We start from the raw sequence: 27,429 nt of genomic DNA on the forward strand, positions 1-27,429 counted from the left end.
GGGGGCTGGAGAGTGGCTTAGGAGTTAGGTCCTGAGTTCAATTCCCAGCAACCCCATGGTTGCTCACAACCATCTGTAATGGGATCTGATGCCCTCTTCTGGGGTTTCTGAAGATAAATGACAGTGTACCCAGTTACATAAATAAATCTTAAAAACAAACAAACCTATTGTATTGTTTTGCTCTTAGATATTTAGAGCAGAGAGTAATAAAAGATAACAGCAATACAAAGCAAAATGGTGATCTAGGAAGTTCTCCACCATCCTTGTCTTTATTCCACACATGGTAGACTTTGTTGAATTGGTCCAAAAATAAAAGTTGCTATATTGAGGATGTGGGTCAGTGGTAGAGAGAGATCTTGCCTAGAGTGTGGGAAGCTCTAGGTTCATTCCTCAGCACCACTGATGAAATAACTAACATGAGAGTAAAAGCAGGAGACAGACAGCTTGTGCAGGCCTGTTCTCATAGGTTTTGCTTTTGTTTTAAATTTGATGGTTCTTTTTTGTGTTTTTGGCGTGATTTATTGCTTGACTTTACACGAAGTGACTTGAAGAGATGTCACTTAGGTATAGTGACTTGAAGAGATGTCACTTAGGTATGGTATCAACCGCAATCCATTGAATGATTCCACTCAATTTGAGTTCTGTGAACAAACCAATTTGTGAGTTTATCACTGTTACTTATAATAGGAGCATAGATTACTCAGACAGCTGTGTGACCAAAAGGCCCACCCACCACAGGACAGGAGTTTCCTGCCCAACTTTTGAGAGCAACTCTGCTGAAAAGTGTCTCTCCGTCCACCCCCCCTCCCCCAATAATTGGGCACTACGTACAGAAGTGCTTGAAGAGGGAATTTGTGAATCTTTTAACTTTCTAAGGTTCTTCAGCCATTAAATTTCATGAACTTCCTGAGACTTATATTCTCCTTAGCTTCCTTTGTCTTCTGAGACTCCCTATTCTGTCCTGGATAGAATGTTTCTATTGAAAAAAAAATGCACAGGGCAGTGGTGGCATAAGCCTTTAATCCCAGCACTTGGGAGGCAGAGGCAGGCATATTTCTGAGTTCCAGGACAGCCAGGGCTACACAGAGAAACCCTGTCTGTTTAAAAAAAAAAAAAAAACCAAAACCAAACAAACAAAATGACAGTTTTAGCTCAGGCTAGCCTTGAAGTTGCTATATGTCCAAGGCTGAGTTCAAATTGCTCCTAATCTCCTCCCTCTTCCTCCTGAATGGTAGGATTATAGTGTATATCACCATACCCAACTATTTTGAGGCATTGTTCAGCACAAAATCATGTGCTTCTTTTTCTTTTTAATTTTCTATTTTTTTTAAAGATTTACTTTTATGTGTATGAGTACACTGTAGCTGTACAGATGGCCGTGAGCCATCATTTGTGTGGCTGCTGGAAATTGATCTCAGGACCTCTTTCGGCCCCATTCGATCCTGCGTAATTCACTGTAGCCGTGTCTTTAGACGCACCAGAAGGAGGGGGTCAGATCTCATTACGGGCGTTCTATAGCCACCATGTGGTTGCTGGGATCCGAACTCAGGACCTTAACCGCTGAGCCATCTTACCAGCCCCCATGTGCTTTATTTTATTAGCAGCCATATAACACCAAAGTAATGGCCTCAGAAAACTTTACTGTTTTAAAAATGAGCTGGATCTGAAGAAAATGGGAAGGACACAAGGAACAGGATAAGGAGGGAGAACGACAGTAAGAGCAACAGTGTTTGAGCAAAAATACTATTTCTTGTAATAATTGGTTTATTTGTTTTTTGTTTGTTTGTTTTGTTGTTGTTGTTTTGTTTTGTTTTTTTTGAGACAGGGTTTCTCTGTATAGCCCTGGCTGTCCTGGAACTCACTCTGTAGACCAGGCTGGCCTCGAATTCAGAAATCTGCCTGCCTCTGCCTCCCAAGTGCTGGGATTAAAGGTGTGCGCCACCACTGCCCAGCATCTTTGAGCCCCTTTCATCCTGAATCAGGCAGTGGCTATTTCTCTGTAGATTTTATAATGCCTTCCCGGAATACTGGCTCAGACACAGTGCCTGCACAGAGAATTGATGAACTATGTCTCTAGTAAAATAGCTGGAGCTTTGTTTGAGACTGGGCCAAGAACTTAAAGCACTTTAAATTGTTTAGGGACACGCACGCACGCACGCACTTGTGGGTTTTGTTATGTTACAGCATTGCTTTAAATAAGACTCACTTTACTGTCAGCTAGTTTTTTGTTTATTTTTAGATTTATGTGTATGGGAGTTTTTTCATGTATGTATGTATGTATGTATGTATGTATGTATACCAGTTACATGCTTCATGCCTCAAGAGGTTAGAAGAGGGAGTTGCAAACCCTGGAGCTTGAGTTAGAGCCAGTTGTGACCTCCACCTGAACCTAGTCCCCTAAAAAAACAGTAAGTACTTCTAACCAAGAAACCATCTCTCTAGGTCCCCATTTACTCATGAAGTTTTTTTTTTTTTAAATTAAATCTTGTGTTTCTCTTAGACTGAACTTTACTTCTGCAGTATAACACCTGCTGTCACCAGTTTTCTGTTAATTTTAAGTATAATCTAGAATCTTGATCAGTTTAGGATTTTTTTTGTTTTGATTGGCAAGATTTATAATATAGGTGGTGAATTCTTTTTCTTCTATCAAGAGGAAGATATTTGTTGAATAACCATTGATGGATGTCTAATTCATTTACTAAGGTGGGTTTTTTGGGGGCTTGGGACGTTGGGTTTGATTTTTGGTTTTTAGAGACAGGGTTTCTCTATGCAGACCAGGCTGGCCTCGAACTCAGAGATCTGCCTACCTATGCTTCCTAAGTGCTGGGATTAAAGATGTGTGCACCACTACCACCTGCCACTAAAATGTTTTTAGTTTAAAATGTGTATGCTTTTATTTGGGCAAACCATATCTTAAATAACAATCTGTGTTCTCCCTTAATAAAGGAAGGGGAAATGGAAGGTGAGGCGGTTGAAGCCATTGTGGAGGAGTCTGAAACTTTCATTAAAGGAAAGGAAAGAAAGACTTACCAGAGACGCCGGGAAGGGGGGCAGGAAGAAGATGCTTGCCACCTGCCCCAGAACCAGACCGATGGGGGTGAGGTGGTCCAGGATGTCAACAGCAGTGTACAGATGGTAATGATGGAACAGCTGGATCCTACCCTTCTCCAAATGAAGACTGAAGTAATGGAGGGTACAGTGGCTCCTGAAGCAGAGGCTGCAGTGGATGATACCCAGATCATAACCTTGCAGGTTGTAAATATGGAGGAACAGCCCATTAACATAGGAGAGCTTCAGCTTGTCCAAGTACCTGTTCCTGTGACTGTACCCGTTGCTACTACTTCAGTAGAAGAACTTCAGGGGGCTTATGAGAATGAAGTCTCTAAAGAGGGCCTTGCAGAAAGTGAACCGATGATATGTCACACCTTACCTTTGCCTGAAGGATTTCAGGTGGTGAAAGTGGGGGCCAATGGAGAAGTGGAGACACTAGAGCAGGGGGAGCTTCCTCCTCAGGAAGACCCTAGCTGGCAAAAAGACCCAGACTATCAGCCACCAGCCAAAAAAACAAAGAAAACCAAAAAGAGCAAACTTCGTTACACAGAGGAAGGCAAAGATGTGGATGTGTCTGTGTATGATTTTGAGGAAGAACAACAGGAAGGACTATTGTCTGAAGTTAATGCAGAGAAAGTGGTTGGTAACATGAAGCCTCCGAAGCCGACAAAAATTAAAAAAAAAGGTAAAATAAGTTTATCTGTAATGGACTTAAAACCATTTGGGGAAAAGGATATAACAGCCTGTATGCAAGTTATTTTGTCAAAAATTTTTTTTAAACAACTAGTGGGTGCCGTGGCTTTTAATCAGTTCAAAAGAAGGGTTTTATTTATGTTTTTAAGTCCTCAAGAGAAGTAAGTCTATTAGTGCTGTGAATTAATTTCTACTTAGATTGACTTTGATTATAAAAAGAGAATATAATTGTACTCTGGGATTAATCTAAATATTGAAGCACTGTAATAAGTCCATGTTTTGTTTTGCATATAGGTGTAAAGAAAACATTCCAGTGTGAGCTTTGCAGTTACACGTGTCCACGGCGTTCAAATTTGGATCGGCACATGAAAAGCCACACTGATGAGAGACCACACAAGTGCCATCTCTGTGGCAGAGCATTCAGAACAGTAACCCTCCTGAGGAATCATCTTAACACACACACAGGTGCTGGATATTAATGTGGGGCCATAGTATAATAAAGGTTAAAACATGGTTTTTAATCCAAGATTACTGCAGTAGGAAGTTGAAGAACATTATTTTTGTTCCTTCTTTGTAACCTGCAGTTTTTCCTTGACATCGTTCGTAAAGATTTTAGCATTATGTTGCTGAGAATTTAACAGTGACAAGAAACGAGACCCAAAAGTCCAAGGCAATCAATGAAAAGAACACTAGAAACAGAAATAAAATCCTACCTATGTTAGAACTATGGCTTTCTTTTTATTTCTTGTTGCTTCATCTCAAAGAAGGTAGGTTGTTCACAACTTACAGATAGAAAAGTATATTCTCAAAGTTCATTTATTCAAATACAAAATATTCTTTAATATGGTGTTCAGTATTTATGTTGCATATGGCCAGATTCCAGTGAAGTGACTACATTCTCGACCTCTCTTAGATTCTTGTGCTGGCAAGTTTGTGTGTATGTGTGTTGTATGTGTGTCTGTCTGTCTGTCAGTCAGTCAGTCAGTCAACTTGACACAAGCTGTATAGAGTTATCTGAGAAGAGAAAATGCCTTCATTAAGATCAGCCTACATTAGCTGGGCAATGGTGGCGCATGCCTTTAATCCCAGCACTCATTTCTGAGTTCGAAGCCAGCCTGATCTACAGAGAGTTCCAGGACAGTCAGAGCTATACAGAGCTATATAGGGTTTTCAAAACCCTGTCTTGAAAAAAGATTGGCCTACATTCTATCATGTGGAGCCCTTTCTCAATGAATTATTCATATGGCAGTGTTGAGCCCATTGAAGGTGGTACCACACCAGGGCTGGGTGGTCACGGGGTTTATAAGAAAGCAGGCTGAGCAAACCAGAGAGAGCATTCTAGTAAGCATAGTTCCCGCCCTACTTCCTCAGCAATGGAGTGTGACCTGAGAGTCAAGCTGAAAGGAACTTTCTTCTTCAAGTTTATTTGGTCATAGTGGTTTGGTTTTTTGTTTTTGGTTTTTTTAATCATAACAGTAGAAACCCTAAGATAACTCTCTCTGCAGGCTTTTATCTTTCTGCCTAGGTACTTGGTTATAAGTTCTGACCCAGTTTTTCATGGAGAATAGTTTCTTCCCATATTCTCTACCTCTTTCAGAGTAGCTTTTCCTCTGTCTTCTGTTCTATTTTCACCATTCGAAATGGTGATTGTTGGTTTTGATTTGATATACTGGTTGTCAGATTGGTCAGTTGTCTTACATGTCAAAAGATTAGACAATTAGTTTATTGTCTATGGCTTTATAAGTAGTGTGTTATCTATTGGGATATTCTTAGCCATCTAGCCACTTTCCAGCATGCACACACACAAATGCATCTAGTACTTTGAAAACACTGTATTACCCTTTGATAGAATTTGTCAATTTATGTGTACATTGACACTCATACTGTCTTAGACTGTACTTACTTAAGCTTTGTAAAGTTCATTCTGTGACTATCCAGAATTGATTTGGTATTATTATTTGATTATTTACCTAGTTAACTAAGCCTGCAAAAGTCAAATGTGCGACTTTCTGATGAAGAATAAGCTTTTCATTTTCTGAATTTGCTTATATTACATTCTTGGGGGCATTCTTTTACTAAGAATTGTTTATTGTTTATTTTTATTTTACTAAGTCAGGGTCTTTCTACATAGTCCTGTCTGTCCTAAATTTTACTGTGTAGGATAGGTTGGTTTTGAACTCAAAGAGATCTATCTACCTTGCATCTGCTTATAGTGCTGGGATTAAAGGCATGCACTGGGGCTGGAGAGATGGCTCAGCGGTTAAGAGCGCTGACTGATCTTCTGAAGGTCCTGAGTTCAAGTCCTAGCAACCACATGGTGGCTCACAACCATCCATAATGGGATCTGATGCCCTCTTCTGGTGTGTCTGAAGACAGCTGAGTGTACTTATGTATAACAATAAATAAATCTTTTAATAAATAAACAAATAAATGAAGGCATGCACCACAATGCCCAGCTTCTAGTGGGCTTGATAAGTTGTAGCAAAGACAAAATGACTTGGTGAACATGAACCTTGAGCAGCAGGGCATAGTGATCATGTGTGGTACAGCTTGACGGATGCTCCACAAGTGTCTAGTTTAATAATTGTCAAGCTTTTTCTCCCAGAGACAGAACTCTTTCCTTCCCACAATAGCACTAGTTAAAAACCAGAAGTTATTATTTTGATTACCTTATTCCTGAGACTAATGCTGATTCCTTCCCTTGATAATTGTTTTATTTTTCTGTGCCACCAGATTATATATACATGCTTCATAGAAAGAATTCTTCCATTTTCCTAACTCAGTGTACTGAAGAAACAAATTTAACCAGTGAATAACCAGTCCTTTCCACTTCTTAGTCACTGTAGAAAGTCATTTTTGCAGAGTTGTTCATGGTGTTTTATGCCTGTAATCCTAAGCACTGGGGAGGCTGGGCCCTAGGAATAAGAGTTCAAAGCCAGTCTGGGTTATATATTTATGTATTGAGACCTTTCTTTTGGAAGAAAGGAAGGAAGAATAACCTCTCTGCAGGTGTCTGTTCTCATTCTTGACATTGTGATATTCCAAATTATAATCTTTTTTGGTGGGGGGAGATATTTAGAGACAGGGTTTCAATGTAGACCAGGCTGGCCTTGAACTCAGACCACCCCACAGCCCTGCTTCTGCCTCCCAAGTGCTGAGATTGAAGGCATTCAACACTACTGCCCACTTATGTTGTTATATTTAGTAAGGACTGGTTTCTATTAATGGTTGGATTCTTAGTAACCATTATTTTAACAAAATAGAAATAAGAAGGATTTTTCTATTCAAAGGCAGTGGAATCAAATGCTGAAGTTTAGCATATGTACTCACATCTTAGAGACTAGTGTTGAAAAGTTATCCGGGGCTTCCTGTCACTTGTAGAGCTACTTACAGCTTATGAATTTTAGCCATACATTGAACCCTGTCATGTAATGTGTCATTAATTCCTTTTATTCCCTCTTTCCTTTAGGTACTCGTCCTCACAAGTGCCCAGACTGCGACATGGCCTTTGTGACCAGTGGAGAATTGGTGCGGCATCGTCGTTATAAACACACTCATGAGAAACCTTTTAAGTGTTCCATGTGTGATTATGCCAGTGTAGAAGTGAGTGTCTAGTTCTTTATTATTGAGAGCTTTCTTAGACCATGATGGGCTTTTTTTGTTTGTTTTAAAGAATACCTATTCTAAGGCTTAGCCTACTAGTGCACTTAGGAACCAGAAACAAACAGGTCTCTGAGTTCAAGGCTACCCTGGTCTTCATAGTGAGTAACCAGGACAGCCAGACCTGGGGGGTGGGGTGGGAGAGACCCTGTCTTAAAAAAAAAAAATACTAACTCCATATATTAGTACAAGAAAGTTCTTCCTATACATTGAAGAAACAACTGTACCCGTAATTTCAAAATGGAAGGTTTAGTGTATATCCCTTTGATCCTAGCATTGAATAGGCTGAGAATTGTGAGTTTGAAATTACCTTGGACTAGATGTTGAGTTTGGAACCAACTGGAATATATTAAGAGCCTGTCTTAATAATTGGAGTAATACAGTGGTTCAGTGCTTGCCAAGCAGCAGCATTCATGAGGCTCTGAGTTTGATTCCTGTCACTTAGAGAAAAAAAGGGGGTGAAGGGGGATGTAGGAATGATGATTGGCTTTATTATTTGAGTCTACCCTATTTCCAAAACTGGGTAAGAATACTAACAGAGGAGGAGGTTACATGACATTAGTAAGCAACCAGATCAAATATATTGAAAAATAAGTGGTTAAGTATATCTAAAACAAGACTAATTCAGCAGTGTGTATATTACTTTAAAGGAGCTGGAAGAGAGATAATAAAATTCAGTTCTCATTACTGTGTAAAAGTTCCAACAAGTCTAGGGAAAAGCCCGAGCAAATCTCTCTTAATTAACTGTGAATCACTGAAGTGATCCATCATGCCTATAACCTCAGCAGTTGGGAGTCCGAAGCTGGTGGGGTGCTGCAGGCTTTAAGCCAGCCTAAGCTATAGAAACCCTGTCTCAAATCATCATCATCATCATCATCAAGGATCTTAATGCTACTGTTTCAATTTGAGACAAGGTCTAACTAACTACTTATGTATATCAGGCTGGCCTGGAGCTCACAGAATTCTGCCTGCCCCTGCCTCCTGAGTGTTGGGATTAGAGACCTGTTCCTCCACACCCAGCTGTTTGGTTTTTTTCTTTCCTATTTTTCTATTTGGGTTGGGGTGGGGATGCTTCCTGCCACTCCTTGACTGTAGCAGTTTTTCTTTCACCCTATGAATCTTGACTTTGAAACTCTGTCATCAGCAAATGACTTACTCAATCATTTTGCCAGGCCTTAAAACATCATGTCTTAAAGATTTTTATTTTATTTTATTTTTATTTTAGAGAATATCCAGCAGTAAAAGAACTTAGAATAGGATGAATTCAGTGGAGAGAGACCAGATATAAAAGTATGTGCCAGCAGTGGTGGTGCATACTTTAATCCCAGCACTTGGGAGGCAGAGGCAGGCAGATCTCTATGGTTTCAAGCACAGCCAGGTCTACAGTACAGGTCTACACAAAAAACAGTCTCAACAACAAAAAAGTACAGCCAAGGCTACACAAAGAAACCCTGCTTCAACAAGTATATAGAAATGAACAATTTTTGCATGAACCAGTGTTTGAACGCAGTTCCTTAGGCATGAACTCAACCACTAAACTGTGTCTCCAATCTCCAAACATCTTGTACTAGTGTAAAGGTTGTGTGTATTTTTTTTTTTAAATATGGAATGCTTCAAGAATTTGCATGTCATCCTTGCGCAGGCGCCATGCTAATCTTCTCTATATCATTCCAATTTTAGTATATGTGCTGCCGAAGCGAGCATGTTGTGTATCTCTTACCAGTAATGCTTAACACCAAAGGTGCCTCAAGATTTCTTCAGGTTTTGTTTTTTTTTGTGGTTACTTGTTGGGGGTTGGTGAGTTAAGGTTTTATTTTTTAATTATATTTTGTGTGGAGTGGTTTGGGTTCACAGGAGTGCTGGGGCCAAAAGAAGTTGGATCCCTTGTAGATGGAGTTGCATGGGATTAGTTGTGAGTTGCTGTGACTATATCGTGGATCTTTGGAGAACACTGATCTGAGCTCTCTCTCTAGCCCCGCCTTGGTTTGGATTTTAGAATATTTGCATAAATATACTGATACCTTGGCAAAGGGACTGAAGTATAAGCATGAGTTTGTGCACAGAGATTTTTACAGTTACTTTGGTATAACTGTTCTCACTAGGACCACCACCTGAGATCAATGTCAGGTTTGCTACTTGTTGCTGTGTTGGTTCCTAAAAAGTTTCAATTTGGGACACTGGGTGTGGATGTAGCTCAGTGGTAGAGCACTAGGCCCTGTCTTGAGTCCCCAGCACTGTTAAAGAGAGAAATAGTAATAGATTTAAACCTCTTTCAGTTGGAGTTAGATGACCTAGTCTAAGAATAGTAGGAACTATGAAACCTTGAGGTGGTTCTAAATCTGATAGTGGTGAAATGATTGAAATAACAGTAAAAGCCATTTTTGTGATTTTTGTTGTTTTGTTTTTGTTTTGAGACAGTTTCTTGGTGTATCCTCAGTTGTCCTGGAACTCGCTCTGTCTTTAGACAGAAAAGGTTACAAATTTTTCCAAAGGGCATATGTGTGAAGATTACAAGTTGATTCCAAAGTTTTACCAACAGACTAAATGTGAATGAAAAGTTAAAGAAAAACTTGAAAGTATTTAGAGAGATATGTTCTGTTGAGTGTTGTGAGACTCTGTGGTATAAATCAGTCAGGTATGGGAGTGAGGTTCTCCTACTGCTGAGTGGAAGAGCACTCTGAGCCTCTTGATGGCATATCCTGAACATGGCAGAAGGAGCAGGGATTGAGCGATGCTGCAGTGATAGGTACTTGACCACTGAGCAAATGCAAACACTTAATATATAATGCTCGTGGATGTGGGAGCGGTTTTCTCTTAAAATCAGAAGGCTTTTTTCCAAAAATTTCAGGCAGATATTATGAATATCCAAAGTACTTTTTGACTTTTCAACTGTGCTTGAAACTCATAGTTCGAGATTGGGTACTAAGAGACAGACAGCATGGCAAGTAGCAAGGAAGAGAAATCAGACTCCTAAACCTCAGCCTGACTAGGAAATACTTGAGAGGAAAGTGGGTAGGGGAATTAAAACATGAGTTTGGAGTTGAATTGTGTAGGAAATTTTTATTTTATGTGTGTGTGTGTGTGTGTGTGTGTGTGTGTGTGTGTGTGTGTGTATGTACATATAAGTGAAAAGTTTCAAACAGAATAAAAGGGCTGGAGACATCGCTCAGTGGTAGAGAACTCTTGCCTAATAACCAGTACCTGGGTTCAATCTTCAGTTCCACCATCACCACCACACACACATACAAAGTAGTAAAGATTAGTATACCACTGTACTCCTTACCACCCAGCTCAGTTATGAGTTGACAGTTTTGCCTGGTCTGTATCCTGTCTATTTACTCCCATCTTCTTGGATTGGAATACTGTTGAGATGAACCAAAGGCTACAATAAAGGGACTTTAACTATCTTTAGTGCCTCCAAATTAAGGTTTTGTACCAAAGCCATAGAGTTCATACTATAGTCCATGTTAACAGAAGTATAAGAGGTTCGTTCGGTGCTTTCATGTTTCAGGTCAGCAAATTAAAACGACACATTCGCTCTCATACTGGAGAGCGCCCGTTCCAGTGCAGTTTGTGCAGTTATGCCAGCAGGGACACATACAAGCTGAAAAGGCATATGAGAACCCATTCAGGTAGGACTTCTCCCCTCCTGGTACTAATGAGCTGCTCTTCAGTGAATCCTGTAAACTGCCATGTGCACCTAGGGCTTACCTCAATGGAAAGACTCTGGCATATCCTCTGAATTGATGGTTTGAAAATATACCCGAGGGCAATTTTATTTGAGTCTTATAATGTGAAAATGGTTCTTTTAAAGAAGACGTCAAATGAAATTAAAATCTCATGTTTATCTTTAAAAGTCTGGGTAGAAGCTGGATGTGGTGGTACACACTTCTAATCCCAGCAAAGGCAAGCAGATCTTGAGTTTGAGGCCAGCTTGGTCTACACAGCTATTCTAGACGAGCCAGGGCTACATAGTAACTTATTGTTTCAAGTTTCAAAAGTCAAAATAATAAGTCTGGATCAGTTTGTAAAAAGAAAGGCTTGTGCTAAGTGTCATAGCACAAGACTATAATCTTCACACTTGGGGCTGAGGTAAGAGGATCTCTGGTGCCAGACCATCCTAGGCAGCAAGACAAGACCCTCTTTCAAAAAATAAAAGAGAAAGAGCAATTTAGTTCTAGTTCCCCCCAGAGCTTTGCCATAAGAAATACTGTCCTATACTTATACTGGCAAGGGAGACACCATGATCACGAAGGTGGTTTTCCCAGGGCGAGGCTTATCCAGTCCATTCCAGATGTGCTGACCCCTGCGATTCCCACACCCCCCCCCCCCAAAAAAAAAGAAAAAAAGAAAAGAAAGAAATACTGTCCTAAAATAGACGAGTGTAGAAAGCTGTGCAGAGCAAAGATAATAGAATTTGTTTGCTAATTCTGAAGATAGGCATGAGTTGAACAATTAATTACACCAAGCTTTACCTTCTCAAGCAAGGCCTTAGATTTTATATGGCCTAATGTATGTGTCTGCCACTCCTCTATTCACCTACGAAGCTAAATATAGTATTTATTGGTTTAATTTGTTCATTCTGTATTTCCTTTTAAGGGGAAAAACCTTATGAATGTTATATTTGTCATGCTCGGTTTACCCAGAGTGGTACCATGAAGATGCACATTTTACAGAAGCACACAGAAAATGTGGCCAAATTTCATTGTCCCCATTGTGACACTGTCATAGCCAGAAAAAGTGATTTGGGTAAGTAGATGTAAGAGACAAAGAATTCATGAAAGTAAGATTAAAAACTTGACCTTAAACTCAAACTTTGTATATGTTAATGAATGGCTTACCATTTAGTGAAAGCTGTTGCTTGGCTCCTTCTCCCTCTGTCTTCTTTCTCTTTATTGGCGTAAAACTAGATATATCCAGAATATAGATTATATATTAGGTGATGTATGGATTTATACTGTAATGAAAAACAGTGTACCTATAATAGTAGCTTCCATTCTCTAAATAGGGAAGTAACAGGTTTCAAATAAGGTCATTTTCCTTCAGGTTTTTCAAGAGTATTTGTGCATTCTGTGAGTAATTAAGAGTATTTTATTGGTTTGGTGGTACCTATTCTGTGCATTGGTAAGCCAGAATTACATAGAGGGAGAATTCATCTGTAGAAATTTTAGTGTAACACATACTTGCACATAGGATCATCTAGAGTTCTTTCTCCATCTTTCTTACTAAAGAAATATAGAAGTCAGGAACACTAAGTGCCAGGATTTGGAAAGTTGAGGCAGAAGAACCATCAAGGCCAGCCTGGGTTACATGAGGCTGTCTTCAGACAGAAGACACAGGTTACTTAGTGACGTAAACCTGTGCTTCTAGTGTCTCACAAGTCTTAAGCAGAGGAATTCTTTGATTCTTGGGGGGGTGGGGGGTCTAAGCCTGCCGTAGCCAAATTAGTAGGCCCTGCTTTACTAAATGAAAAAATTATAAATACTATTCAGTCTGTGTTCTCAACCCAAAACACACTGCTTCCTGAACATATTTGAACTTTTAAGAGCTCTTGTTACCGTCAAAGCCAGGACCTCACATGTGCTAGCAGTCAAGCACTATACCAACCACTGAGTTAGACTCTTAGAAATATTTTTTACATTCACTTACATTTTTGTGATTTAGATTTTTCTGTTTACATTTGATCTTTACAGTATGAAGTAAGCAAGGTGTATCTTCCTCTAGTTTGAGTACAGTGGTGAGCCTAATGCTCACAAAGATGTACCAGATATTCAATATGATTTATAAGTGGCAAAGCTGGGCAAAGCCCTTGAGTTCCCTTGGGTTGTTTTGTTGCTTTGTTTTGTTTTGTCTTATTTTGATCTTCAGGGGTTGTTGTGTTTTGTTGATTGTACTGGGAATTGAACCCAGGCCATCTCAGAAGTAATGTGAAGAGAAATAGAGCAGGACACCTGATGTCCTCCTGCAGCCTCCAAGCCCAGAAATGAGTGTGTGAGCCGTTTCCTCCCCATTACCTCCCATGCTGGGATTGAACCTGGTCTACAGAATTGGTCCTCTTGTCTTTTTAGGTTTTAGTTCTCCTTAGGGGAGAGATACTGGCTTTGCATATCATATGTTCATAATCCTAATATGGGCTGCCCTCCTCCTAAGCAGTCCTACAAGTTGCTCTTTCAGGGCTGTTCCTGTTGTTCATCTGTGGCTCTGCTCTGTACAAGGTAGTACCACAGTGCAGTAGAGTTAGATAAGTCCTTACCTTCCTTTTAACTGCTAACCTTCCTGGTTTTTCTTCTTAGGATAGAGAGGCAACAGGGTGAAATTTCCAGTTATAAAGCCAACTATAATCTCCTTGTATCTACATTCACCTTCACCTTTCTTGTTTGCCCTTAGGAGTTGATGTGGCTTTCTTTATCTGTTCCTTGTCCCTTCACCCTCAGCCCCACTTTTCTGTTTCCTTATGTATTTTCATTATTATTTTGGCTCAACAGCAAAGCAAGCCTGGCCATTCTAGTTCTTACTCTTTGCCCTTTTGTCTTAGTGACCTCATCAGCTCCCTGGTTCCACTCCTGTTTTAGTACCAGACTATCCTTTCCTGTTCCCATCCCTGTTTTAATGTCATTGTTTCAGATTCAATGTCTGGCAAACTATGGGTCTAGAATGACCTACACTTCCCTGCCAGAACAGACACAGCTTGATCTTAACCCTTTGCCACTATTCCTTACCTCAGTAAGTGGCTTTGTCATTATTGGGTGTTATCTCCGGCCCCGATTTACTCTTCACCTTACCTCACATTTAGTCTGTGACCTCTCATTGCTCTCACTTCCTGGATTTCTCAGCACTTCGGATTGTTTCCGTGTCCAGTGCAGTCCTCAGGCTTCCATCTTTGACCTCTTATTTCCCCACTTACTATTGGATGGAGATGGAGAAGGGTGAGGGCTGACTAGGGACTGACTCAGGTTCTCACACCTACTAACCAAAGGTTTTACTTCTGATCTCATGCTCTTAAGAAGTAAATTAAATATAGTATTAACTTGTTAAAATATTTAACTTGTGATTTTTTTTTTTTCCAAGTTCAATTTGGCTTTATATTTTGTTTGCAGGTGTCCACTTGAGAAAGCAGCATTCCTATATTGAGCAGGGCAAAAAATGTCGCTACTGTGATGCTGTGTTTCATGAGCGATATGCTCTCATCCAGCATCAAAAATCACACAAAAATGAGAAGCGCTTCAAGTGTGACCAGTGTGATTATGCTTGTAGACAGGTAGGTGCTGTTTTAGTTAGAAAGCCATTTATGCTCTATCCATGTCAAGTATCATGTGACTAGTATGGTTCCTTTTTAAATTTTTTTTAATTGAGATATGGTTTCTTTGTGTAATCTCTTTGTAGAGTAGGGTGGCCTCAAATTTAGAGATCCACCTGGCTATTGCTTCCTGAGTGCTGGGATTAATGGTGTGTACTACCACATCCAACCTGGTAGCTATTTCTTTTTTTCTTGTTTTGGTTTTTCGAGACAGGGTTTCTCTGTATAGCCCTGGCTGACCTGGAACTCACTCTGTAGACCAGGCTGGCCACGAACTCAGAAATCCATCTGCCTCTGCCTCCCAAGTGCTAGGATTAAAGGCATACGACACCACTGCCCAGTCTGGTAGCTATTTCTAAGAATATTTTTCAGACAAGTATAAGAAATACTATCAAAATCATAGATGCTACTCTTTATCAATTGAATCTGGGTCTCCATATACATATACATTGGTCACAATTGATATCTTAAGACATATCATCAACTTTTTTCTTGATGAGGGATGGGTGTGGCTCAGTTGCAGAGTAGTTACCTGATAATATCCCCAATATTGTAAAAAGATGAACATTTTTTTTCTAAAAGATTTATTTATTATATGTAAGTACACTGCAGCTGTCCCCAGACACCCCAGAAGAGGGCATCAGATTTCATTATGGATGGTTGTGAGCCACCATGTGGTTGCTAGGACCTGAACTCAGGACCTCCAGAAGAGCAGTCAGTGCTCTTAACCAATGAGCCATCTCTCCAGCCCAAAGATTAATATTTTATATAGGTATTTTTTGCCTGGTGTGATGGCACACACCTGTAATCACTGCACTTGGGAAAGGCAGGAGAAAATCAGTCATTCTTGACTATATAGTGAATTAGAGTCCAGCCTTGGCTACATGAGACTATGCCTAGAAGAAAAGCAAACCAAAAAACCCCAAGGGCATTAAGTCTGAGACTTGCAAGAAGAATGTGGCCCCAGAATGCTTCTTAAACTGGAGTTAGAAAAGCAGCCCAGCACAGGTGAGCAGCTTTATCTGTGCCGGGGTTGTAGGGGTACCCTTTTGCTTCCCTGTGAATATACTGTTACCATCATGACAAACACTGTTAACCCTTGAGGATGAAAGGCATAGGGTGTGCATGCATAGCAGCTAGGGTAACAGCTCCATGACTCTCCAAGGCCTTTCTGACAAACAGTTGTGTTTCAGGAGAGGCACATGATCATGCACAAGCGCACTCACACTGGGGAGAAGCCTTATGCCTGCAGCCACTGCGACAAGACCTTCCGCCAGAAACAGCTCCTTGACATGCATTTCAAGCGCTATCATGATCCCAACTTTGTCCCTGCAGCCTTTGTCTGTTCCAAGTGTGGGAAAACATTCACACGCCGGGTAAGGATCAGGTTCCTATTATGGTTCTTAGAATATCACATGTTTAATCTGCTGTTACAGAATGGAGTTTTTGCTACTGGAGTAATAAATGTAGGGACACTTTGCCAATTGAAAGGAGTTATTTATCCCTGTCTCAGGCCCTTCTGTCCATGGGGAAGCCTTCTATCGATAGGGATGGCAGCATCTTTGAGCAGGCTGAAGATAAAAAGGCATCGCCTTGGGCGGATTGGAATCTGTATTTCATCCTATCCCTATTTAGTTGGACTCGGCTCTCTCTGTTGGTTAGCCAAGTCAACACTGGCCAGCTATTCTGAAACTCCCCTGAGTTTCTGTGTGACTACAAGCACTGAGCCTCAACCCCACCCCAGCCCACCCCACAGATAGCTATGTGTAGGCCCAGCCTTCTTACTGGTGCTTCCTCACTCCTTTCCTCTCTCAGCCTCTTCCCCCATCTCTGACTACTACTGATACAGTCGATCTTTCCTGAATGGGATGGGAGGAACATGTTCAGTACAGTTAGCAGAATTTTGAGACTTTATGGATTTCTCAAAGTTTGTTTTTGTTCAACTAAAGAGAACTTTCAGTCTGAACTTACTTTGTATAGTAGTGTGAAACAAGATTTGTTCCTTTTGTCAGAATACAATGGCAAGACATGCAGATAACTGTGCTGGTCCAGATGGTGTAGAGGGGGAAAATGGAGGGGAGACAAAGAAGAGCAAACGAGGAAGAAAAAGAAAGATGCGATCTAAAAAAGAAGACTCCTCTGATAGTGGTAAGTGGATAGTTGATTTGGTTAGAGGTGACACGTCAGAGGCCAAGGTTCCAGTAAATCTGTATAAGATTAGGGCTGCTGAGATGGCTTCTCTTCCGAAGGTCCTGAGTTCAAAATCCCATCAACCACATGGTGCCTCACAGCCATCTGTAATGAGATCTCACACCTGTGTCTGAAGACAGCTACAGTGTACTTACATATAACAAATTCTCTTTTAAAAAAAATTCTGGCCGGGCGGTGGTGGCACACGCCTTTAATCCCAGCACTTGGGAGGTAGAGGCAGGTGGATTTCTGAGTTCAAGGACAGCCAGGGCTACACAGAGAAACCCTGTCTCAGAAAAACAAAAAAATTCTGTGTAAGATTGTAGAGGCAAGAAGGTCCCTCTTCCTTTACACTTGTAATCTTTCTAAAGCCAGGAGGTACTCAGGGAGGTGGAAGCAGGAAGATCAAAGCCGGGGTTCCATGCTAGCCTCATCACACAGCAAGTTCAACGCTAGCCCTGGCATCAAGAAATGTCAGATGACTCCCAGAAGTTAGAAGTGATGGCAAGCCGGGCAGTGGTGGCGCACGCCTTTAATCCCAGCACTTGGGAGGCAGAGGCAGGAGGATTTCTGAGTTCGAGGCCAGCCTGGTCTACAGAGTGAGTTCCAGGACAGCCAGGGCTACACAGAGAAACCCTGTCTCAGAAAAACCAAAAAAAGAAAAAAAGAAATGATGGCAATAAGCATGAGGTTGCATAGCTCTGTAGTTGTTTGCTGCAGCGCTCCCTGCTACTCTAGACTCTGCAGTGTCTTCTGTTTCCCTGGTACCATGCTGCTCATTATGTTCATGTTCTGTCTCTGAAGAAACTACTGACAACCTCTGGTAGATATGCACAGTTCTTTCTTTTGATTTCACCACTGGTTCCACTCAACTGATCTTACGGGTATTGTCTCTTTTCTTTTTTTTTTTTGTTTTTTGTTTTTTTGTTTTTTCAAGACAGAGTTTCTCTGTGTAGCCCTGGCTGTCCTAAAACTCACTCTGTAGACCAGGCTGGCCTCGAACTCAGAAATCTGCCTGTCTCTGCCTCCCGAGTGCTGGGATTAAAGGCATGCGCCACCACTGCCCGGCATATTGTCTTTTTTCTTCCCCTAGAACACTGGAGTCAATTTGGACTCTATCCTACTGCTAGCGAAGGCCATATAATATAGTCTTACTTTCAGTATAATTTCTGTTAGCCATCTGCACAAATTGACCACAGAATTTTTCCAAACTTTCTCAAAGCCCAAAGCCTTTTTGACCTTGTTAACCTTCCTCTGAGTTGCCCCAATTTCTGTCTGGATTTGTTTAATTTTCTAGGCATAGGGCAGTGGAGGCTTGAGTGAGTTCCACAAGGAAGCATCTTGTTTCTGACACACTGCCACCTACAGTGTGCACTTTTCACTCAGTGTCGCAGTCACTGGAACATGAAGCTCTAACTTTAAACACTCTTTCCAGAGAAAGTGAGTGAGTGTCAGTAACCTGTGCAGTGTGAAGGAAAGCGGGCTCTGAGCCCGTTGTACTGGGCAAGGTATAATAAGTACTCGGGCTGCCTGTGTCAGACGAATGTCAGAGGTTTGAATCCCACCTCCAGCGGTTTGAGCTTCTCGCCTTTCCTGTAAATAGGGAGAGTGCTCTGTGTGTGTGTGCTCGAGTAAGCCAGAGGGATACTCCTGGGATAGTTCCCAAGTGCTAGGATTATTTGGCACATACCACTACTCCAGGCTCTTTTTATTAGTATTTAACCTTTTAATATTATGTGTATATGGAGAAATAGATGTGTGGCATTAATTCAGACTCCAGTGGAGGCCTGAATCATTAAAAAAAAAATCCCCTGGAGTTGGACTAGTGAGCTACCTATTGGGGATGCTAGGAACTGAACTCGAGCAGAAAGTACCCTTAACCAGATGTGGGTGGTGATTTTTAAATTCTCAAGTCCTCAAGTTTTCATGACAAGTACTTTACTAGCCAAGCCATCTCCCTAGCTCTAGATAAATCCTCTTAACTGAAATAATGAAACCTAATAGAAGGAACTTTTTATATTGTAATGAACAATATAAAGGCTATATTTATATAGAGTTTAACCCTATGTGGCTTTAAACTCACCGCTCTCATGCCTCAGCCTTTCATGAACTGAATTGTATATGTAAACTATCATATGCAATCATCTGTTTTCTTAATCCTCAAAGCACTGTTGGGTTCTTGGTGTTATAGACACTCCCCGAGGAAGTGGAGGGTAGGTGTGTCAGTTCAGCACACCAAGTAAGAGGCCTGAGACTTCACAGCTTTAATATCAGATTCTTTGTTGGTATTCTCTCAATTCACCTCCTTTACATTTAATAGTTTTAAATGCTGGGGATGTAGCTCAGTAGTACTTGTCAAACATGCCCAAAGCTCTGAGTTCAATCCCCAGCACTGCGTTAAAAGTAGGTATTGTGGCATCCACCTATACATTTAGGAGTTGGAAGCAAGAGGATCAGCAAAAGAAAACGGTTCCAGAACTTTGCCTCTTACCCTAGTAAACAGGATTCACATTGCATTAGCAGTTTCTGTATTCTCATATAGGTGGGTGTGTGCAAACCCCCATATATTCCTGCCTCTGTCCAGTCAGAGATAAGCATCTCCCACTTCGTGCTTCAACTTCAGCTCAGTCTCCTGCTTTGTCTTTGTATAATAAGAGAAATATTTGTTACTACTTGCTTAAGGGCTGTTTTGTAGTTTTTACGTAACTGATAAAAGATGAAGCCATCTGTAAGGTTTGAAACTCAGGTTTTTTGTTTGTTGGTTGTTTTTTTTTTTTTTTGAAACAAGATTTTTCTGTGTCTCCTGAAACTCAGATCCACCTGTCTCTGCCTTTTGAGTGCTAGAATGAAAGGTGTGCATGTGCACCCTCATCGCCGCTTGGCATTTTTATTCTTAGACTCAGTTTACTTATATATTAAGAGTATTCAGTGTTCCTTTTTTATTGTTTTTCGAGACAGGATTTCTCTGTGTATCCCTGGCTGTCCTGGAATTCACTCTATAGACCAGGCTAGCCTGGAACTCAGAAATCTGCCTGCCTCTGCCTCCCAAGTGCTGGGATTAAAGACGTGTGCCACCACTGCCCAGCAAGTACTCAGTATTCTTACACTAAGCAGCCCACATAAAATGTAGAAGTAGATATTTTTCTTTTTTGATACAGGGTCTCTTTTCCTAGCCGTGACTGTCTTGTAATTCAGTATGTAGAGACCAGGCTGGCCTTGAACACAGCGATCTGCCTCCCAACTGCTGGGATCAAAGGTGTGCCCAGCCTGGGACCTTTCCTTGAGGGAATATGAAACAGTGTTTTCAGAACATTTAACTCTGCTTTCTTTTTCTTTCACCACTCTGCTTGACCCACCTCCTGTGCTTTGATTTCTTGAGAAGAAAATGCTGAGCCAGATCTTGATGACAATGAGGAGGAGGAGGAGCCTGCCGTAGAAATTGAACCTGAGCCAGAGCCTCAGCCTCAGCCTCCGCCTCCGCCTCAGCCTGTAGCCCCAGCCCCACCACCTGCCAAGAAGAGAAGGGGGCGACCTCCTGGAAGAACCAACCAGCCCAAACAGAACCAGCGTAAGTTGCCTGCCTTGGCTCAGTGGGCATCTCATGTGAGGAAGCAGACTGTGTGTGTGAAGATGGGGACTGAGCTTTGAGAACAAGTGAAGGTCACACAGGCACAGATGCTCAGGAAACCTTTTTTTTTTTTAAAGGAAGCTTTTTTTTTTTTTTTACTGAGAAATATCTGAGGTAATCGCTAAAAGCCTGTTAACGGGTGAAAAAGTCTAGAGGAGAAGGGTCCTGCAATATGTGTGTGTTGTTACTTTGGAGGGGATTATAAAACAACCAAGGTCAATCACATGGTATAGCTGACAGGGTTATGAGTAGAAAAGAGCCAGCCTTTCAGGGAATGAAGGGGTGAAGCAATGAATGGACTGAGACTGTCCTGCTGGAGGAATTCAGGCCCATAAAGCTGGGAGTGCTATTGCCAGCAATAATCCCAATACTTGGGAGGCTGCAGCTGGCCTGGGCTACATGGAAAAAAGACTGGAAGGAGAAAAAAATTCAGGTGAAAGGATTGTCTCAGGGCTGTTCCCTTTCTAGCACGGTGCCTAGATGGTAATAGGTCTTACTCTGTACTTGGGTATCTCTAGTTCTCCTCAGAACAGCCTTTTCTTCTCTTTAAAAATTCAGTGCTTAATCTATAATTATGCTCCCTGAGCCACCTGTTTAAATGTCCATCACAGAACAGGGGGATAACTAACTCTACATCTAGAACTGCCCAGTCACTTCACCTACACACAATTACTTAAGAGCAGTACAGGATCAGAAATGTCAGCTACATCATATACTCTGTGAAGTACTCCTTATCATGTGCAGTGTGGGGTTGGATTTTTTTTTTTTTTGCCTTGCATTACTATAAATCCTAAATATAGAACATAAAGAAAAACTAAAAGTACAGTCTGGAGGCCTGTGAAGGTAAATGTCAGTATTTGGTATCTTGACAATTTCTAGCCTATTGGGATTTTATATGTGTCTGCTTAACATTCGCAGGGGACTGTTTTGTTTTCTACTGACTTAGCCATCACTTCCTTGTTGGTGCATCCCATTCATTGTTAGCATCTGAAACAATGCCTGTACTCTCTGGGGGCTTTAATGTATGTACTGTTTGTTTTGTTCCTGCCCTTCTTTGCCAGCAACCGCCATCATTCAGGTTGAAGATCAGAATACAGGTGCAATTGAGAACATTATAGTTGAAGTCAAAAAAGAGCCAGATGCCGAGCCTGCGGAGGGGGAAGAAGAAGCAGCTCAGGCAGCCACCACAGATGCCCCCAATGGAGACCTCACGCCTGAGATGATTCTCAGCATGATGGACCGGTGATGACGGGGCCTTGCTCCGTCACCAGGACTATTGGGCTGTGTTTAAACGGCCCAAATCTTAATTTTCTCTTTTTTTTTTTCTTTGGCTTTGGGAACGGCATAATTTTACACCATTTTACCAAACATACTGAGAACGAAAACTTCAAGGATGATGTTAGAAAAAAATGTGATTTAACTAGAACTTGTTTGATGTTAGCAAATCATGGAATGTTCTAAGTCTCCGAGGGTTTACTGTGAAGTGCTGAGGACAGTGTTGACGCCTAACTAGTTTTCTTAGATGGAAACAGAGACATTGAGCCCTCTCTCTTGATTTAGTAAACCACTTCAGAATGGCCACGGGTTTCCCAGAGTTCTATGGTCTTCCCAAGAGAGTTTTTAATTGTAAATGCAGACTTGGGAAAGACTTAGACTTTTAACCTGGTTTTGCTTTTGCTTTCCTGACTCCCTTTGCTCAGAGTCAGTTGCACACCAGTAGGATGGCATGCTACGATCAGTTTCTGTCCTGAAAGCTTTGCCTCTTTCTTGGCAAAGTTTCTGGTATGGTCAAGCTTGTAAATAACCTTTTTTACATTTTAATCTTTTCCATTAATTAAGAGGTTGAAAAGAAGTGCAGTGTAAGAAAACCCAGCATTTTAATTATTTGCAAATTAAGGTGCCACAGACACAAACTTAGTGGTGTGTAAATGTTGAATTGGATCACAATCATGTAGCAGAAGGGCACTGGGCCTGTTTCCTGCCAGTCATGGACACCCGTGGGAAAAGTCCTGATTTCCAGCTCATGGAGCCAGCGTTTGAACCTTGAACAAATAATTTTCATTTATGATTTCCTCATCAACATTTTCTTTGCTCTGTTTGTACCTGAATGTTACATTTTTTTTTAAATCTCTGTTAAAGCCAGAAGAGTTGATTATGAATGGGCCACAGCAACCCTGGCAAGCTGGGCCAAAAATTTTCAGTAGGTCAGTAATTTAAACTTCAAATCTGGAAAAAAAAATGGATTAATAATGATGTGAAACAAACCAACTTAGAAAGTGATTCTTGCACATGAATTGTCACATTGATATATGTTTTTTAAAGAGCCTCAGTCTGACTGATTTCAAACTTTTTTTCTTCTGTGTATTGCTTTTAAGAGAGCCATCAGTTAGCTATCAGATTCTAGGTTGATGCATTTTTGTACTTAGCTGTACTGTGTGATATTTTTCATTATTTTAGGATGCCAACATGAGACCTGTAATAAAATATGTAATGGGGTTGAAAGCTGGGGAGGAGGATCTACTGCTGTACAGCTAATAAATCATAACGGATTAACAGGCATTCTGAAGTCTTTTGGGATTCCTATTTGTCCATGTCCCTTGGGGGGCCTGTGCACAGCTATCTTCTGCAACAGACAGGAGATAGATGGTCCTGGCTATGGAATGCAGCCTACTTCAAGTTGTATCCCGCAAGTGTGTGGGAAAATAGGGAAGTGCGTGGCTATGCAGCCCCCTGCTTCCATGATAGACCTGAGGAATGTCTGCCCCTCACACAGCAAGTGTTGCCAGAGATGCTGATGGGAGGCTGTGCCCTTGAGATCTGCTTAAGGAAGATTTAGGGTCAGGCTTTGTTCTTAGCCAGGCCCAGGGCAGAAGAAAGAAGCTTGGCTCACTTTGAGAGATAAAGGTAAGAGGTACTGAGAACAAGCTCAGGTAGTAGTAATTCTTGTTCCTTAGCTGTGTGCATGTGTAGTAGAAAGTCCCTTTTATAGAACAGTCAGCTAGCTAGGTTCACCTGCATTGTCAGCACGGGTATTCAGACTGCCTTGGTGGAAAGGCTCAGATAGGAAGTGAGGTTCTAATGAGGCCAAAGACAAAATGATGCTCTTACATAGCTAATGCTTCATCTGATGTGAGTCCATTAAACCCCTCAACATCAGAAGTCTGTTAGGTAAGTTATTGAGCCTGCAAAGTCTATAGTCTTTTTTATGTGTTCTTTCTACCCCTGGCCTATCTTCAGCCCTCTCCACTGCTGCCCTGTTCAGTTTGCACCTAAGTGAGACTTCATTGGTTTTAGTCAGGTTCTCTTGTCAGGTTCTCTTGCCTTGCCGATGCACCAAGGGCCCTCATCCTGTGCTCCTCAGCAGACAGTTGTGCTGGGAGTTATGACTTCACCTGTAACAGCTGCTGCAGTGTTGGTGGTTGGTTCTGTGACTCCTGCACAGGCCACTAACAGCTGTGTAGCTAGTCCTGGTTACCTCTGCAGATCTTTTCTCCCAGTAAGCCCTACTTGCCCCTAAGCACCCAATGCATAAGACTAATTCAGTATGTATCTGGCCTTGGCCTCATCTTGCTTTTTTGTTTTTCAAGACAGGGTTTCTCTGTATAGCCCTGGCTGTCCTAGAACTCACCCTGTAGACCAGGCTGGCCTCGAACTCAGAAATCTGCCTGCCTCTGCCTCCCAAGTGCTGGGATTAAAGGCCTGGCCCGTCACCCCTCATTTTAACCAGAAAAGTCCCCATGGGATAGGCTTTCTCTTCGACATCTCAGAGTTGCCATGATGGACAAGATACACATGTCAAAGGAAACATTGAAGTCGGGCATGCTAGCACACCACTGTTACCAGCACTGGTTGGGCGGGGGTAGGGGTGGGGGGGGGGGGGGGGGGGGGGGGGGGGGGGGGGAGTGCAGGAAGGAGGCAGGAGTTCAAAGCAGGCTCTGTAACTCACACCATTCTAGCTCTCAGGACGTGAAGTCGAAGATCGCTACAAGTTTAAGCCCAGCATGGACTACTTAGTACCCAGCAGCCAGGGATGGCAAGACACTATGCCAACAAAAAGGGGACTGGAGAAATGACTGGTTATGAACACTTGCAGAAGACTGGAATTTGGTTCCCAGCACCCACTGCAGTCAGGTTACAACTACCTATAGGTGACCTGATGCCCTTCTGGCCTTCCTGAGCACCCATACATATGTATACAGATACACACAAATCAAGTTCTGAGAATAATTCATGTCAAAGGCTTCCAAAAGACTAGTGAGGTTATGTGTCAAGAAAAATTCATTGCCTTCAAAACCCACATTCTTCACAATAATGTTCAAGAGCCTAAATTTTGTCACCCTAGAAGTCATTTGTTACTTCCCGATGGCCTTAAAGTCTTAAATTTCAGCCTCGGCTGAGAGGCCTGGGGGCCTCCTAGTTCTGTAGCTCTTGTATCTGCTCCAGGTAGGCTCTCCCTGTCAGCTTTTATCTGTTGTACCATATACTTCTTGCCTAAATGCCACTTCAAGTTGTTTCTCCTTTATATATACTTTCTACATTGTCCTATGTTTTGGTGGAAGTTGGCAAACATGTTAAGGGGCTGTCTCTTCACGGGGAATTGAACTCAGGTTTCATGTAGACAAAGTAAATACTGCCATTTAGCTGTTGTATTTTGAACAGACGGTCTCCAGGTCTCCAGTGTTGTCCAGGTTAGCCAGAAAGTCCTGGGCTCAGCATGATTCAGAGTGGCTGGGACTTGGTCCAGAGGGTCTTGGTCTAGAGGACGATCCCAAGTCTTGCCCTGTCTGAGAAAAGTAGAGATGGGAAAGAAGCCAAACAGCTTACAATATGTAGTTGCTTCTACTCTTCCAGACCTTTTCTCTCTGTTGCTGAACTGTGGGTAGGGCAGTAAGAAGTGGAAATTAATGGAAGTCCTTGGGAGAGAGGGGGGTAAAAATCTGAATCAGTCCCTTTTGTAGAGTAGCATGCTTCTGGCTAGTATGCCTCATACTGTGACTTCTGGAGCCCAGCTCTAGGCTCAAGTGAATCTTCTCTGAAATGCAGACAACCTGAAAACATATACTTGTATTTGCTTGCTCCAGCCTTCCCTGAGATTCAGGTCATAAATTAGCTATAAATGTTCCCAGAGAGCCCCGATCTGAATGAGAGGAACCTGCTACAAAGGAGTATGGGGTTTTTGTTTGTTTGTTTGTTTGTTTAGTTGGTTGGTTTTTGGTTTTTGAGACAAGGGCTGTATAGACCAGGATGACCTCAAACTCAGAGTCCTCCTACTTGGACCTCCCAATTAAAAGCAGGCACCAACCATGGTCCCAGTCAAAAAGTCTAGCACATCTCTGAAACTGCAGCCTAGCCTCTTTGCTTCCTGCCTGTTTTTACAGTGCTAGGACTACAAATAGATTGCCAGACTCTTAAATTTGTATCTGAGCAGGGCACAACCTTGGGTGTTGGGTAATTCTTACTAAAGAGAGAGACACCTGTTCTGGCTTCTTTTGAGTTCCTGCTCTACCTACCCAACCTGTGTCTTGGGATAGATCAAGTTAGGCCTTTGGCATCCCCTGGAGGGTGGCGTCCCCTGGTGTTCGCGTCAGGGACTACGGGGCAGGGTGAAAGTAGGGCACCAGGACCTGCAAGAGGCAGGCACGAAAGGGCAAGACCCTCTCCCCTACACACCACACCCATGAGTACCCGGAAGGAAAAGTCCCTGAGCGACAGTAGCACTCAAGATTCGATCATCCTCCTACAACCTCCAACCCTGGCGAACTCAGCCAACGAAGCCGGGGCGGGGAGGGGCCGGGCCGGGGGCGGCCTGGCAGGAAGCAACGCGAACCTTCCGCTGCAGGAGTAGCAGGTGGCTGCAGTGCTGCCTGGGCCCCTGGCTTCCTGTATACGCTTCTGCCGGCTGCTTTTTCCCGCCAGAGCTCATTGGGCCGTCCCGGCCCTATGGCTCAGACCCCAGACGGCATATCCTGTGAACTGCGAGGTAAGCCCTGCTTGGCCTTTCCTTGGGAGCGCACCTGGCCGCGAAGAGCCGACTCCAAACCAGACCTCTCAGAGCCAGAGCCATAGGGAACTTGACCAGAGGTTTGGTTCTGGAGGGAGGGCCACTGCGTAAAAGTCCGCCTCATTTCTTCCTAGCTGCTCTATAGATGAATACCTGGGCACTCAGCCTAGCACAGACCTTGGACACAGAGTGGCCCTAACAGAGGGACTAAAGTCACCCAGTAGATTGTCTTTCCACAGGCGAGATCACCAGGTTCCTGTGGCCCAAGGAGGCAGAGCTGCTGCTGAAAACCTGGTTTCCCCAGGAGGGTGCTGAGCAAAGTCATATCCTGGTACGGTAGCCAGGAGTTGAAGTTCAGGATAGTGGCCAGACCCAGCACAAAGAAACTTGATTTCCTTAGAATATTAGTCTTTTGTCTCCTCCAGGCACTGCTTCGATGGAGGGCGTATTTGCTGCACACCTGCCTTCCCCTGAGGGTGAGTCCCAAGCCTAGCAAAGACTACTTCCCCTCCAGCAAGGGGCTGCGTTTGCACAACTGTCTTTTTTGCCTGTGCTGGCTTTTACTTTCCAACACCACTGAGCTTCCAGCAGCAGACAAGAGGGAAGGCTGGGCAGGTCTAGCTCAGGATGCCACAACATCATGGGCTGTAGAGAGAGGACCTGGGTTCAGTTCTCAGCACCGCCAGGTGGACTCACAGGGGGTTGGAACTCTAGCTCGCAGGCACCCACCGCCCTCTTCTGTCATCTCTGGGAACCAGGCACACAAGGGGTACACAGACAAATAGGCCAGGAAATCACCCAATAGTACAATTTTTAAAATTTAAGAACAAGCTAGGAGCTGGGCAGGGGTGGCGCACACCTTTAATCCCAGCACTTGGGAGGCAGAGGCAGGTGGATTTCTGAGTTCGA

General features: G+C 42.5%; 2 protein-coding genes, 1 non-coding gene and 1 pseudogene across 8 annotated transcripts in view; 3 read left to right on the forward strand and 1 right to left on the reverse strand.

The window, feature by feature from the left end:
- The window catches only part of Ctcf (CCCTC-binding factor), a 48,663-nt gene extending 25,585 nt beyond the window's left edge, over positions 1–23,078 (forward strand). Inside the window, exons 3-12 of one of the 2 annotated variants that reach the window (XM_031341203.1) lie at positions 2,947–3,736; positions 4,039–4,209; positions 7,214–7,347; positions 10,916–11,036; positions 12,004–12,153; positions 14,502–14,662; positions 15,895–16,077; positions 16,714–16,849; positions 20,271–20,459; positions 21,581–23,078. In XM_031341203.1, the coding sequence (XP_031197063.1) occupies positions 2,956–3,736; positions 4,039–4,209; positions 7,214–7,347; positions 10,916–11,036; positions 12,004–12,153; positions 14,502–14,662; positions 15,895–16,077; positions 16,714–16,849; positions 20,271–20,459; positions 21,581–21,765 (2,211 nt within the window). In that variant the 5' untranslated portion in view covers positions 2,947–2,955 and the 3' untranslated portion in view covers positions 21,766–23,078. The remainder of the gene's footprint in view (positions 1–2,946; positions 3,737–4,038; positions 4,210–7,213; positions 7,348–10,915; positions 11,037–12,003; positions 12,154–14,501; positions 14,663–15,894; positions 16,078–16,713; positions 16,850–20,270; positions 20,460–21,580) is intronic. The other variant, XM_031341204.1, reaches the window with a different exon arrangement.
- On the reverse strand, positions 9,002–9,108 carry LOC116071617. The gene has a single exon (XR_004111024.1). It is a non-coding gene; the product is annotated as a U6 spliceosomal RNA (small nuclear RNA).
- Positions 11,622–11,797, forward strand: LOC116071499 (annotated as a pseudogene).
- Positions 23,079–26,222: 3,144 nt separating the features above from the next.
- The window catches only part of Carmil2 (capping protein regulator and myosin 1 linker 2), a 13,544-nt gene continuing 12,337 nt past the window's right edge, over positions 26,223–27,429 (forward strand). For 3 of the 5 annotated variants that reach the window (XM_031341206.1, XM_031341208.1, XM_031341205.1), the window contains exons 1-3: positions 26,223–26,499; positions 26,760–26,851; positions 26,946–26,996. In XM_031341206.1, coding sequence (XP_031197066.1) covers positions 26,460–26,499; positions 26,760–26,851; positions 26,946–26,996 — 183 coding nt within the window. In that variant the 5' untranslated portion in view covers positions 26,223–26,459. The remainder of the gene's footprint in view (positions 26,500–26,759; positions 26,852–26,945; positions 26,997–27,429) is intronic. The other 2 variants (XM_031341207.1, XM_031341209.1) reach the window with 2 other exon arrangements.

This window comes from Mastomys coucha, unplaced genomic scaffold, assembly GCF_008632895.1.
Source record: "Mastomys coucha isolate ucsf_1 unplaced genomic scaffold, UCSF_Mcou_1 pScaffold22, whole genome shotgun sequence".
NCBI classification, from domain to species: domain Eukaryota; kingdom Metazoa; phylum Chordata; class Mammalia; order Rodentia; family Muridae; genus Mastomys; species Mastomys coucha.